Raw genomic sequence first — 13,063 nt, 5'->3', positions numbered from 1 at the left:
TGAAACAAGATGATTTATGTTGAGAAAAGATGCTAGAGTCCAAAGATAAGCTTACAATGTGTTTCCGTTTTTGTGCATACTTTGGAAGCGAGCCTAAATTAGAAGTATATGTGGCTTACTTGAAGCTATTAAAAAAAAAAGAAATCTTATTATGTAAAGAAGTTTGTAGCAGGAGATGAAAGGGGGGTGATGTGTGTGTGGGAGGAGTAGGAGGAATGAAATAAAAAAAAAGAGGCTTGAGCAAAATATACATGTGCATGTCAACTATTTGGCATGGTGTACTACTAATCTAATGGACTCGACGAAGTCTGTATAACTTTTTATATAAGGTATATAAAAGGAAAGTAAATGAAATTGTATATCGGTATAAGTAATCTGCATTGTAAGTAGCAAGTTTCAACGGTAGAAGAACTGAATAATAATAATAATAATAATAATAAAAATTCAACAATTAACAGAATATGAAGTGATTGAAAGATTTTGAGATAAAAAAACAAGATCAAAGAAGGGAATGTAAAAAAAAAAATTGAACACTGATGTTTCCATCCCTTTTCCTTCTTTTCTTTTCCTTTCCTTTCTTTTCTTTTCTTTTCTTTTCTTTTCTTTTCTAATTTTGCAACTTTTAAATCTATTCAAACACTGGGGCTATCAAACCTTTGACTTGGTTGGTTAATCCCAAATTTGCATCCCAATCGATTGAGAAGACGGAGACTGCTGTTTGACACTTTGTGTGCTCCACAACAAAATTCTCAGATGGCAAGGAGCAGTCACCGTTGTTGCAAACAGTCAATGGCGAAAATTGGTCTTGTGCATAGTAGAATGAGTTGGAAGTGGCATTGTATTTCAAGTCGGCACCAGAAGCGTACTGACCGGTCAACCTGGTGAAAACATACTTTGGATCAGAACACGTTTCATTTTCGTAGCCGACTTTGGGAAAGTTGACGTTTAAGCCTACGCCCACTGGTAATGCTCTTGAATTTGAGCCTTGTGACTTGAACAATGCGTCAACCAATTCAACGACTTTGTTACCGTAGATAGTTGATGGGGCCGAAGTGTCATTCAAGTCCAAAGCATCCTTGAAGAAAGAGTTGTTGCTATTTGAACCACTGAATGCAATAGCTGGGTATCCTCTGTACACGGCATTATACGTAGCACCAATGGTACCGCTCAAAGTAAACATTGCAGGACTCTCGTTGGTACCTTCGTTAGGACCACTAACAACCAAGTCAATCGAGATGTTGTTGAATTTCTCAGGGATAACGTATTGCAAACCAAAAGCGACTGACGATGCTGGAGTACCGTTGAAATACCAGATATGGTCATCATCTGGTTCACTTCCCCAACTAGGTGAGCCCGCAGGCGGATAGTTGAATTCACCACCTTGCTGAAGCGTTGGAGATGTTGGTATATCGAACTTACCGCCGTATCCCGATCTTTGAACAACGGGGGCAACAAGAAACACATTGTGGCCAGCATCTTTCAACTTGTAGTAAGTAGCTCTGATATTGGTAGCTTGCCAACCATCATCATTAGTCAAGATAATGTTCTTGGCCAAGGATACAGCAGCGGAAAGACACAATAAAGCGATTGATGAAGTTAAGAATTGCATTATAAAAATTTAGTAGCTTACTTTCTCAGCTATATTGCTTCTGTGGTTTGGAAAAGTGTTAATTAATCAATTGAGGTATACTCCATTTCAAAAACGGGAATCTCAGCCAGTATTTATAATGATGGTTTGAGATATTACCTCAAGTACAAAATTTGAAAAACTGGAAATTTGAAATATTGCAAAAAAAAAAAAAAAAGAATAGGATTGGATAATAAGAAAGTAAAGAAAGCTAAAGGTGCAAAGGTCCCATGTGGGGTCTGTTTCCGGGTTTACTTTGGAGACAATATAAGGCATTCCAGATTGGACCATCTTCCCTCCCGATCTGATAGGTTTCTCAGAATGAAAAGAATAATAAGAATAAAGACACCAAAACGAAACAAAACGAAACGAAACAAAACGAAAATAAACGGGATGGTTATCAATTAATGGTTACTTTGTTAATGTATTGTTGCAAAAAAAAAACCATGTAAAGCCTGCATATAGAACTGGTTTACTCGTAGTTCCTTTATTGTTTTCTAATCGGGCAGGTGGGCATGTCCCAAAACATTAATTAACACTTGCAATAATTTATAGAAGATATCCAATTTTTCACCCTACGACTGGACGGCTTCCAAATAAACAAATGTTGATGTTCTTTCCTTTGTTCTTAAATGCAGAATTTGCAATTGATTAAATGGTAAAATAAATTTCAAAAAGTAAAGTAGAGTAATATGAAATGTAGCACTAATTTAGTAAGTAAAGTAAAGAGATAATGAAAAAAAAAAAAAAATTCGAATAAGTCTATGATTTGGCCAACGTGGGCCTGTTGTCTTTTTGTTTTCTTTATCATATTTTTTTTTGCCTTTTCACTCGGTGATATAGAGGGATGCGGCATTAAACCAAAGAGTTGTTGAGTAGAGAATTGACAATGGGCTATTCTTTTCCTCTTTTTTTTTTGTCTATTATTTCTCTTCTTTTCTCTTGTTGTTTGAGAAGGGTTCATCGAATCTGGTACCAGAGATATTCCTTTCAAAGTTCAACAATAGTTTTGTCCATCAATGGTAGATGCAAAGGATTGGGATCATGCTAACAGAAGGCTGCGCTCTGTACTTGTTTTAATAGTAGTAATAGTAGTTGTTGTTGTAGTAGTGATAGTAGTAGTAGTATTAGTTCTTGTTGTTGATGTTGTAGTTGTTGACTTTTTACACACTTTTGCATACATCTTGTCGTTTGAGAATTATATTACAGAGCAAAACGTGGTTCCTATTTTTGGAGAAAGGTATATACAATATACAAAGGCAAAAAAATGAAAAAAAATGAAACAAAGGAGATGCAAGTGAGTACAGTAATTGGCTACAAGTCTATTGCCACGGCACAAACCGAAATCTGTCAAATGTTATCCGTTTTTGTATCACTTGAAGATTCCGTTGGCTATTCAAAATATTGTTTTGGAGAATTAGGGGTTTTTGAAATCCTTTTGAACTCTAATTCTAATTTATATTTTTATTTTTTGGGGGAGGGAGGGTTGTTGTTTTTGGTTGTTATTTGCAATGTATTTTAGATGTTGATCATTAGACCCAATTTCTCTGCAATTAGGGGTTGGTCGAATAGTTGTTGGAGAAAGAAAGAAAGAAAAAAAAAGGATATGAATGAATAAATTAAACAGTTCATCAATGGTTATGAAGATATAGGGAACAAGAAAGAAGTCTATAATGTATTTGTCATATTCGTATTCGCTTATGGAGACTTATGCACTCTATTAGACTCAATATAGCACAGAATCTTTTTACTACATTCTTGTTTTGTTTTGTTTTGTTTGTTTTTTTACATATTTCTTTTTCTACAGTATGACTTCATCCCCTTTTTCGTAGTTTACTCAAAAATATTGCTTGTTTGGACTTTTTTGGTAACAAATGTGGTAACAAATGTGGTAATTGATTCCTCATCCTTCCATTTCTTTTGCATATTACATCTTTCAATGTTTGAAAAATTACTAGTCTTTGTACTTTGACCCACGAGGATGAGAATCGACTCGGGGCCGTTAGTTTAAATGTGACTTACAACCTTGTATAAACAAAACCTTTGAACCAGTATTCAAAATTTGTTTACGGAGCAAAAGAAAAAACTTGAAACTACGATCAAAAACCAAAAGTTCGAAGCAATTTCAAACAAATTAAATATACTTTTGGTTTCTGCATCCTTTCATTGACTATTTGCACTATATTATCACCACCACCACCACTACTACTACAACCACCATAATACAAATCTCTCTCTCTCTCTTTATGCAACAATATGTTTTGATAAAAAATGTTTAAAACTGTGAATTACAAAGCATGTCATATACATATATATATTTACAGATATCCATATATATATGTCGATCGAGTGAATGTTAAACTGGCAGTTGGTAGCTGTATTAGGAAGTCTACAACAACAACAACAACGACAATGACACAGACACACACACTAATTTTTTTTTTAAACCTTTTGTTCCCCGCAAAAACAAATCAATAGTTGTAGACTTGTGTGCTATTACTAATAACTTATGTAATAATGTATATTTTGAACCCGCGGTTGATCACAAGCACACGAGCCCCACCAACAGTAAGGAATGAGAGGCAAAAAGAGAGAGAGAGAGAGAGAAAGAGAGAATCAGCGGAACGCTGTAACAGCAAAAACATTATAAAAAATTAAAAAAAATAATAAAATAATAAAAATAAAATATACAATTCAAAGTACAAGTGGATTTATTACATAATAAATGTAACAAGCAAAAAAAAAAAGAAAAAAATACACGGAGAATGGAATGTGAGCGAGTGTGAGAGAATTAAAGCGAGAGAAAGAAAGAGGGAGAAAGAGAGCTAGTGGCACAGGAAATTTATCTATGAATTTTCTTTCACACAACCAAAACATTCAAAGCGAAAGAAAGACCATATTGGTTCCCAAAGATAACCAGTGACGAAGAAGCGAAAAGCAAAAAGCGAGATTAAAAAGATAAAAAAGAAGCACACACACACAAAGGTATTATTCTTTTCTTTTTTTTTTCTTCTTCTTTTTTTGCAGATACAGTTCACCACCAAACTCACTTGTAATCACTTCTGGTCATAACCATCTTAGCCATTTCCCCCACCTCCTTCAACAAATTTAACTTGGGAACTGCAACTATGGCAATTTTCTCATCATTAGCTGGATTCTTCAATAGGAACAAACGAAGGATCTTTATAACTAGTGCAGTAACATTTTCTATATACCTCCTAGTCAATGAATTTGTCATTAAAAAATTTAGAAACTACCAAAATGCTTTGCGACAGGAGTTGATGTTTAAACAACAAATCAAACAACGTTTCATTCAAACTCAACATGATTGCTACTATACAATTTTGGCCTTGCTTCCAGTATTGGCACATCCAATCATCGAAGCATTGCCCGTTGAATTAATAACCCAGGCATTACGCTTAAAGAAAGGCCAACAACTGCAACTGCAACTGCAGCAGCAACAGCAACAGCAACCACAACAACCACCACAACAACAACAATCTAGTATTGGAAATAGCAATACCGAATTGACAGTGGATAATTTGAATGCGTTGGAGAACAACAACAGCGGCAGCAGCAACAACAACAACATGGACAATAACTCCACCAACCCAGAATCAAGATTGTCATTCTACATGAACAAGAGCAAGCTTGAATTGTGGAATTTGCTCAAGATTAAAACAATCACCAGGTCATTGACTCTAATCTACTCCATCTCAGGATTATTGTTAATCACTAGATTGCAACTAAACATCCTTGCAAGAAGATCGTATCTTGAGTCCGCTATATTGATGGCTGGTGTGAAATCTACAAGCAACCATGAAATGGATCCGCATGAAAATTACATAATTGAGCAGAGCTACCTTTCGTTGAGTTGGTGGTTATTAAACAAGGGATGGCAGAATATCAGCTCATTGATTGAAGCCATTGTTGTGAAAAATTTTGAAAAAATCACCCCGAAAACTGAGTTGGGGATCGCTGATTTTGAAAATATTTTAGCATCCATCATCAATGAGATTAATACAAATAATAGAGAGTTAATCTTGACTAATCTATTTCCCATCAACTACCCCGATCTTTTGGAGACCGTTTTAAACACAAACCCCGACTTGATTCACCATTTGGACATTCCAGACTCTAACTTGACAAAGCTTATAAATGAAACAAACTCGATTATTTTGGATGACAACTTGTACTTGTTCAACTTATTCAACACGCTTGTTACTACAAATTTGCAAACATTGACTACAAACTTGTCAATAAACTTGGGTAACACATCTAATAGTTTGGTAATGTCGGGTACTTTACCGGAACAACAACATCAGTTTTCTCAATCGCAGCAGAAAATCACAGAGATTCCAAATCAATCGTATAAGCTTGCAACCTTTTTGGCACAGTTATCTGTTCAAAATGGTATCATGGTGAACAATAATGAAATCACAGAATCAGAAGCAGAAGATGAAGAAGTAGGAGAACAAAACGAGATTGAGAATATTTTAAACAGTCTTAACGGCTTTCAAAGTGCACCTGCAGTGGCCAATGAACTAGGTGGAAATGTCTACATAAACACCTTGAATGGTGTTGAGCAGTTGGAGGACTTTAGTGCGAGTGTATATTCAAACTTTGAGTAAAGAAAATTGAAAATCAGTATTTTCATTGACAAAGCTTTTGATGTAGATTATCGGTTTTCGACAACGTTTGATCAGTATAGGTTATTTTTACTTTACAAACCAGTTTTCTTTTTATATTCTTTTCAATTTCTTTTCATTTAATCGGTCATCTGCTTAGAGTTTATCCCTTTTCTACCCCTCCCCTCCTTTCCCTTCTTCTCCTTTCCAAGAAAAGAAGTGCATCAGTATTATGGTTTAATAAATTTCGGTTATAACTCAAAGTGTATATAATCAATATCTACTTCTCTTCTTTTTTTTCTGTCTCTCTCTGTCTCTCTCGTTCTCACAAATTTTTTTTTAGGGAGAGGCAAAAAAAAACAGCACACACACAGAGAAGAATAGGGATCAACGAGAACGGAAATTGAGACAACAGGAACCATTTCTTCAAAATACGAAAAGCAATTTTGAGCTAGAAAGTAAAAGTAATCTAACAACAACATTGTCATCAACTAATACTAACCTCATTATTCCTACTGCCACTATAATTCATCAAGTTTTTTTTTTTCTTGAACTGATCTGATTACCATATATAACTCTACAATATACATTTTGAATATACGCCGTACAAGATGTCATCACCAAAGGTCATTATTGTATCGTCAGATGATGAAAAATTCCCAGTTGAGCAAAAAGTTGCAGAAAAATCGATCCTTATGAAGAATATGATTAACGACTTAAATCCTGATGGTCTTACAGAAGATTTCGAGATCCCCACACCAAACGTTCGTGCTAATGTCCTCTCAAAAGTGTTGGAATGGTGCGAACACCACAAGAACACAGTATTTCAAGATGACGAGGATGAAGATGCTAAGAAATCTGTTCCTGTAGAGGAATGGGATAGAAACTTTTTGAAAGTTGACCAGGAGATGTTGTATGAAATCATCTTGGCTGCCAATTATTTGAATATTAAACCATTATTGGATAGTGGATGTAAGATGGTGGCAGAGATGATCAAGAGCAAAAGTCCCGAAGAATTGAGAAGGACGTTCAATATTGTGAATGATTTCAGTCCTGAAGAAGAAGCTGCTATTAGAAAGGAAAATGAATGGGCTGAAGATAGATGAGTAAATTAACGAACGCCAAAGAGAAAGAGAGAGAGAGAGAGAGAGAGAGAGAGGAGGAGGAGGAGGAGAAAGGGGAAGGGAGGGAATGAAAGAAAGGCTTGGAATCGGGGCTGGCTAATGATTATAAAGCTAGAAACTGGAGGCCAGAAACTATGGGCCATTTGAGCTAGGATCATATTTATTGCTAGTTTGTCCAAGACTTATGAAAATACACGCATATCTGAACTTTAATTTTTTTTGTCTTTTCTTTCTGAACCAATATAGTGGTGAACATAGTAGGATTGGATATCCTTTTATATTTTTTTTCGATCCTTTACATTTATCAAAACCTGGCTCCACTACAATTAATGTGCAAATTTCAGCTTGTTGAGTTACATTATTTGTTAACAAGTTGTGTAATGATACTTCCAAAAAAATTAAAACAAAAAAAAGAGCACCTGGGTTTATGAGGAGATGTAGATAAAAAGAGTCAGCAATTAAATTTTTATTACTTCCTGTATTCGTATCCAAGAATCCCTAGTGGTCGCTTTCTGCTATTCACTTTCTGCTATTCACTTTCTACTATTCACAATTCACTATTTACTATGTACTTGGCCATGATGGTTGGATTTTGTGTGCTCGAAAAAGCTCAGGTGGTAGCACTGTAAGGTTCTCTATTTTTTACAACCATTTTGATAACATTGTATTTTGCACCTTTGAAATATTAGCCTCTTACTTATTTTTCTCCTCTTCTTTTTAATATATATATATATATATATATATATAAATATATATAAATATATAAATATATAAATTCACATATACTTCCAGTAGGTTGCAAATACCTGTTCCACCATTCAACCCTGTCTATTCTATTTGGTATTATTGACTATCGGGTAAGTTGAAAATACTATCTAAAAAAAATGTCCTCTTCCCCTTCACCGAACTCATTATCCAGATCACCTTCGACAGATTTAGAGAAGAATGTTCTCCCTTCCAATCAATCAAATGACCTATCCAATCTCGATCACCATCCTGCACACCTTGAAGAGATGTCCGCTGAAGAACTCCAAAATTATCAAAATGAAATTTCAAGTGAATTCAAACACCTCTCCAGACAATATATAGAGTCCCGGCTTGTGCGAATCAACGCAATGATTGAAAAACTCCAGTACCTGATCAAATTAGCCACAGCAAATGAAAAAAGCTGGTCCAAAATATACAATTTTGAAGTTGAGACTATAAACAATATAATGACAAATACAGAAGACTTGATAATGGTTGAAAATGGCAGCATACCTTCCAAACCTGATTTATTAAAAAGTCTACTGGAGTACGAAGAGGAGTTAAGGGAAATCTTTAAAAATTTGCAACTGCCGTTTGATTATGATGACACTTTTAAATATGACAACGATGAGTTAATAAGAAAATTTAGCGGCAACAATGGAAACGAAGGTGAGATTAAGCAAAAGGAGAAGGGGTCCGTGTTGGAGTTGGAGACGGAGTCGAAAAAAATGCTCACGAATGAGAATTTGGCCAACAACATGAAGAGTATCAAACAGAGCAAAGATGATAGTGATATTTCCAATACATCACAAGAGTTGTCAAAATTTCCTTTCCCACTTTTGTTCAACCAGATTTTTCAACCGCATAGGGACAATTTGAAAAGCATTGGTAAATTTAAAGATTACCAATCACAATTAATACAAAATAATAGCGAGAACAACTCTACAATCGCTTGGAAACAATATTATCATAAAGTGATGAACAAGCGGAACGAGCTACGAACCAAAGTCAATCATGAACTAGTTCAGCTTTATAAAGAAAAGAATAATCTCAACCAAGAAGCAATACAACAATCCATGGATCAAGAATATTACAAATCATTAATATCCATCTCAGACATAAGTGGGTCAAAAAATGATGCGATTAATAGCACCACAACATCTAACCTTGCATTACTAATGAAATATAACCATGATTCCCATTATATGAGTTTGGACAACCGACTACTACCAAAAAACAAAATTGAATTATCCCATTTACGAAGGGATGTTCAGTATAAAACGCATAAAGTGGAGTTGATGAAAAATAATGTCAAGCGGCATTACGGTAATGTGTTTGGTCCCGATGATCAATTAATACAGTTGGATGCTAAGAATGATATAGATGATGATATAATGCAAATCAGGAGACAAGTTAGACAAAAAAGAGAATTAAGCAAGTATCAAAACCAACACGGTATGAACAATAGAGTTTTGGGATCCGAGGCTAGGTCGAGTGCATTTAAAGGGTCATCGACAATATACAAGTCAATTCCCCTGAAAGAAAAGGAAGCAACAAATCCCCCAACGAATACGTTGAACATTAGTGCTCTAAATAGAGATGGATATAGTAGAAACTTTGACAACGAAGATGACGATGACGAGGATGACATCGACGAAGAAGACGAAGAAGATTATGATGAAGAGGACGATGATGAAGATGATCCAAGGCGAGTGTACGAGTATTATGACGAGGAGTACGACGTGGAGACAGAGATGACCGAAACAGAAAGGCAAGATCGTCAAATCTACAAAAATGTTTTGTTTCAAGAACAACAACAACCCGGCCTACCATTAGCAATGGCTGAATTACCCACTCTTGGTTCGTTTCCCCAATGGGGCGAAAAAGCTCAATAGATAATAAGCTGTATTTCAATTATTTCTGACTTTCCAATACCTTTTTTGAATTTTTTTTTTTCATTTATTTATTTATTTATTTATTCTCTCTTTCTTTCTATTTTCTTTTTCTCTCTTTTCACCTTTCATTTGCTTTTTGTTTATTACATGAATGCCTATTTTTCAGATCTATGTATAAACGTAGGGTCTATATTCTCGACTTTCTATCACTTTAATCCTTTTCTAATAAGATGCTGGCATTTTTCAAATTGGCGTCTTCAATAGTCGCCTGCAAATTCTCTATAAATTTGAATGCCTTGTTCGAGCTATTTGAAAGAACGAATCTATTACCTTGCCCAATATCTAATCCATATTCCTCTGCTGAATCTTGCAAAACATATTTCAACCATTCAAATAGGACAACTACTTTATCATGCATTGCAAGTTTCCGAACAAGTCGTTTACCATTGGGAAATCGAATTTGTACTCTTGTAATGGCACCTTCAGCAGGCTCGGAATGGTTTTGAGGGACTATAGCATCGAATGGGTCCAGTGGTTTTAATGGTGTGCTTTTCTTAGCCAAGTCGTCATTTTCTTGAAAACCTCGAGTATTGCTTTTTTCTCCATCATTATAATTATCATTATCATCACCATCGTCATCGTCATCGTCATAATCATCATCACGTTCTTCTTCTCGCGCATCATTATCATTAATACTGTCAATATCACTATCCGAATCAAGTGAAATTGCTTTATCAATGGTTGTACCGTTGTTTGCATTGTTGTCCATAACGCTTTGTTTCATAGCCAATTCGATCTGCTGCTCTTCAGTCAAACTATCAGGATCAATTTTTCTTTCGTGCTTTACAATGGGGTTGCTCGACCCTGGGGCCAAGGAAAATTCTGTCAAGAATTGATCGACATCACTAATCCAATTTTCAACTTGTGGCACCTCGCCCTCTTTCCATTTATAAACTCTTTCACCCGTCAAGGGATCTAAGATAGCAATATGAGGCATTTGCTCAACATGATAAAAGTTAACGTATGACTCTCCATCAAATGAATCCTTTTGATATTGCAAGAAAATGAATTCATCTTTAACTATTTGCTTTATTCTTGCATTGGACCAGAAATCACGATTTAGCACTTGTGATTGGAACTCAGAAGAATCCTGGATATTGACAAGAATCCATTTATTCTCTGTCTTGGCAACGGCTCGAGCCTGGTCTATTGTGAGGACACTTATAATGTCAAATGGTGGACGGAATAAGTTAGCGAGTCTTCGTTGCACAGATGTTAAATTTGAATCTCGTTGATTTCGAAGTCGCCTCCGTCTACCAACAGTTCTTGTTGGTCGAATAATATTTTCTTGATTGTCCGAATCATCATCATCATCATCAGAGTCCAAGATTTGTATATCATGGTGGTTGCCTCGGTTTTGATGTCCGTATTCGGCATCTTCATAATCTATACCACCATTAACATTACCATTACCATAATTAAATTCGTAGTCCTCCCCTTCCTCTTCTTCTCCCTCGCCTTCTTCTTCATCTTCTTCCTCTTCGGGGTCTTCATCATCAATATCGTCATCATATGCGTTATAGGAATTAATGGAGCGCGATGCGCGGTTGGTAAAGTCAAATCCTTGATGGAATATACCTTGCTGTCTTTGTCCAAACAAGTCGGCTTGTCTCTGCATTTGACCAAACATACTTGGTCCTGGACCAAATGAGTCCATCAATGTTTCGTGTCTGTGCACATTTGCATCAGCTTCACGCACGTTATCCTGGGCTGAGGCACCATAAGCTTGTTCTTGTAGTTGTTTCGCATATGCTTCGTCATCTAGATTGTGCAGCACACCAGAAGTGCCGGATGCGTTACCTGTATTTCCCTGCTGGCCAGATTCCATGTACAAAGTGACCGCCATGTCTAGATTACCACCAGTGATTTCTAGAAATTGCTTTGCCACTGCTTCATCCTCTACTCCTGTAACTGCCAAAAATGTTGGAATTTGTTCATCCATTTTCTTGAAAATAATGATGATCTTATAGATTGGAACAATTGAGAATTTATATTTAATTTTGCTAAAGAAGGAGAGAAAAAGAAAAAGAAAAAGAAAAAGAAATAGGAAACTCAATGGCAACCAAATAATCGTCAAGATGGTTGAACAGTATTAATTGTGTGGCAGCAAAAAAATAGGGTCTGTCGATGAACCGTTCTGTTTTCGGCAATTAATGTCGCGAAAACAAGAGAAAAAGAAGAAGAAGAAGAAGAAGAAACAATATTTACTGACACTTTTAATACAACACCATACAAAAACACTCAATAATAAACCACGTGCCACATAACACGTGATAAACAGTTTTTACATGTGCCCAATTAAGGTGAGATTTTTTTTTTAAATAAAAGATAAATGATTGATTCTATGTATATCTTTTCTAAGTGGATGATTCTTGTTGTACAATTGAAGCTTCGCTTTTGATATACTATCAAGTACGTGAGCCTAATGGGAGCGAGAGGTGTGCTCAAGATGGACAAAGAAGAAGAAGTAGAAGAAGTACTTTAAAAAAATAAATGAGGGTGGGTGTGATTAGTATATAATTTTCTTGTGGTTTATTTCAATTTGCCGAGGATAGTTGTATTATTGTTATTCGCCAATGCTTGGTTTGAGATTTGAAAAGAGCAATTATAGGCCAAAAAGGAAAGGAGTTTGTCGTGTGCGTTCATCTTTTTTGATGGATTTCAAAAGATGGTTATCACTATGTTAATTTGTATCTCTGATTTGAAATTTGTATTAGTATTATAATAATTGTTGTTACATCATAGATAAGATAAGGAGAGCACAGAAAGTTGGATAGGGAGACAATACTCCACATTTCAGACACAATCAAAACAAAAACATGCCTTATGCAACATCTGCTATACACCCCATTTCTCACATCTTCTCCTTCCTCTTTTAATACTACTATCACTGCTAACACTATTGTTACTGCTATTATTGACAGTTACTTGCTAATTACTGCTACTATTACCATTACTACAATTACTATAATTACTACTGGC

At 35.5% G+C, this 13,063-nt stretch overlaps 5 protein-coding genes across 5 annotated transcripts; 3 read left to right on the top strand and 2 right to left on the bottom strand. All coding sequences in view use genetic code 12, as the record gives it.

Moving 5' to 3' along the window:
• Nucleotides 1–628: 628 nt before the first annotated feature.
• PVL30_000816 (uncharacterized protein) lies at nucleotides 629–1,609 on the bottom strand (the record flags this gene model as incomplete). The annotated part of the gene is made up of 1 exon (XM_001528278.2): nucleotides 629–1,609. The coding sequence occupies one exon, from the start codon at nucleotides 1,607–1,609 to the stop codon at nucleotides 629–631; it is 981 nt and encodes a 326-aa protein (XP_001528328.1).
• Nucleotides 1,610–4,755: 3,146 nt separating this feature from the next.
• Nucleotides 4,756–6,258, top strand: PEX3 (peroxin; the record flags this gene model as incomplete). The annotated part of the gene is made up of 1 exon (XM_001528277.2): nucleotides 4,756–6,258. One exon carries the CDS (start codon nucleotides 4,756–4,758, stop codon nucleotides 6,256–6,258), a length of 1,503 nt encoding a protein of 500 aa, XP_001528327.2.
• Nucleotides 6,259–6,866: 608 nt separating this feature from the next.
• Nucleotides 6,867–7,361, top strand: PVL30_000814 (uncharacterized protein; the record flags this gene model as incomplete). Its single annotated transcript, XM_001528276.2, has 1 exon — nucleotides 6,867–7,361. The coding sequence occupies one exon, from the start codon at nucleotides 6,867–6,869 to the stop codon at nucleotides 7,359–7,361; it is 495 nt and encodes a 164-aa protein (XP_001528326.1).
• A 902-nt stretch (nucleotides 7,362–8,263) lies between these two features.
• On the top strand, nucleotides 8,264–10,021 carry PVL30_000813 (uncharacterized protein; the record flags this gene model as incomplete). The annotated part of the gene is made up of 1 exon (XM_001528275.2): nucleotides 8,264–10,021. The coding sequence occupies one exon, from the start codon at nucleotides 8,264–8,266 to the stop codon at nucleotides 10,019–10,021; it is 1,758 nt and encodes a 585-aa protein (XP_001528325.2).
• Nucleotides 10,022–10,232: 211 nt separating this feature from the next.
• ubx2 (UBX domain protein Ubx2) lies at nucleotides 10,233–12,023 on the bottom strand (the record flags this gene model as incomplete). Its single annotated transcript, XM_001528274.2, has 1 exon — nucleotides 10,233–12,023. One exon carries the CDS (start codon nucleotides 12,021–12,023, stop codon nucleotides 10,233–10,235), a length of 1,791 nt encoding a protein of 596 aa, XP_001528324.2.
• Nucleotides 12,024–13,063: the final 1,040 nt, after the last annotated feature.

This window comes from Lodderomyces elongisporus, chromosome 1, assembly GCF_030384665.1.
Source record: "Lodderomyces elongisporus chromosome 1, complete sequence".
Classification (NCBI taxonomy): Eukaryota; Fungi; Ascomycota; class Pichiomycetes; order Serinales; family Debaryomycetaceae; genus Lodderomyces; species Lodderomyces elongisporus.
The sequence above is the reverse complement of the archived record's forward strand: the minus strand, read 5'-3'. Positions and strand labels throughout refer to the sequence as shown.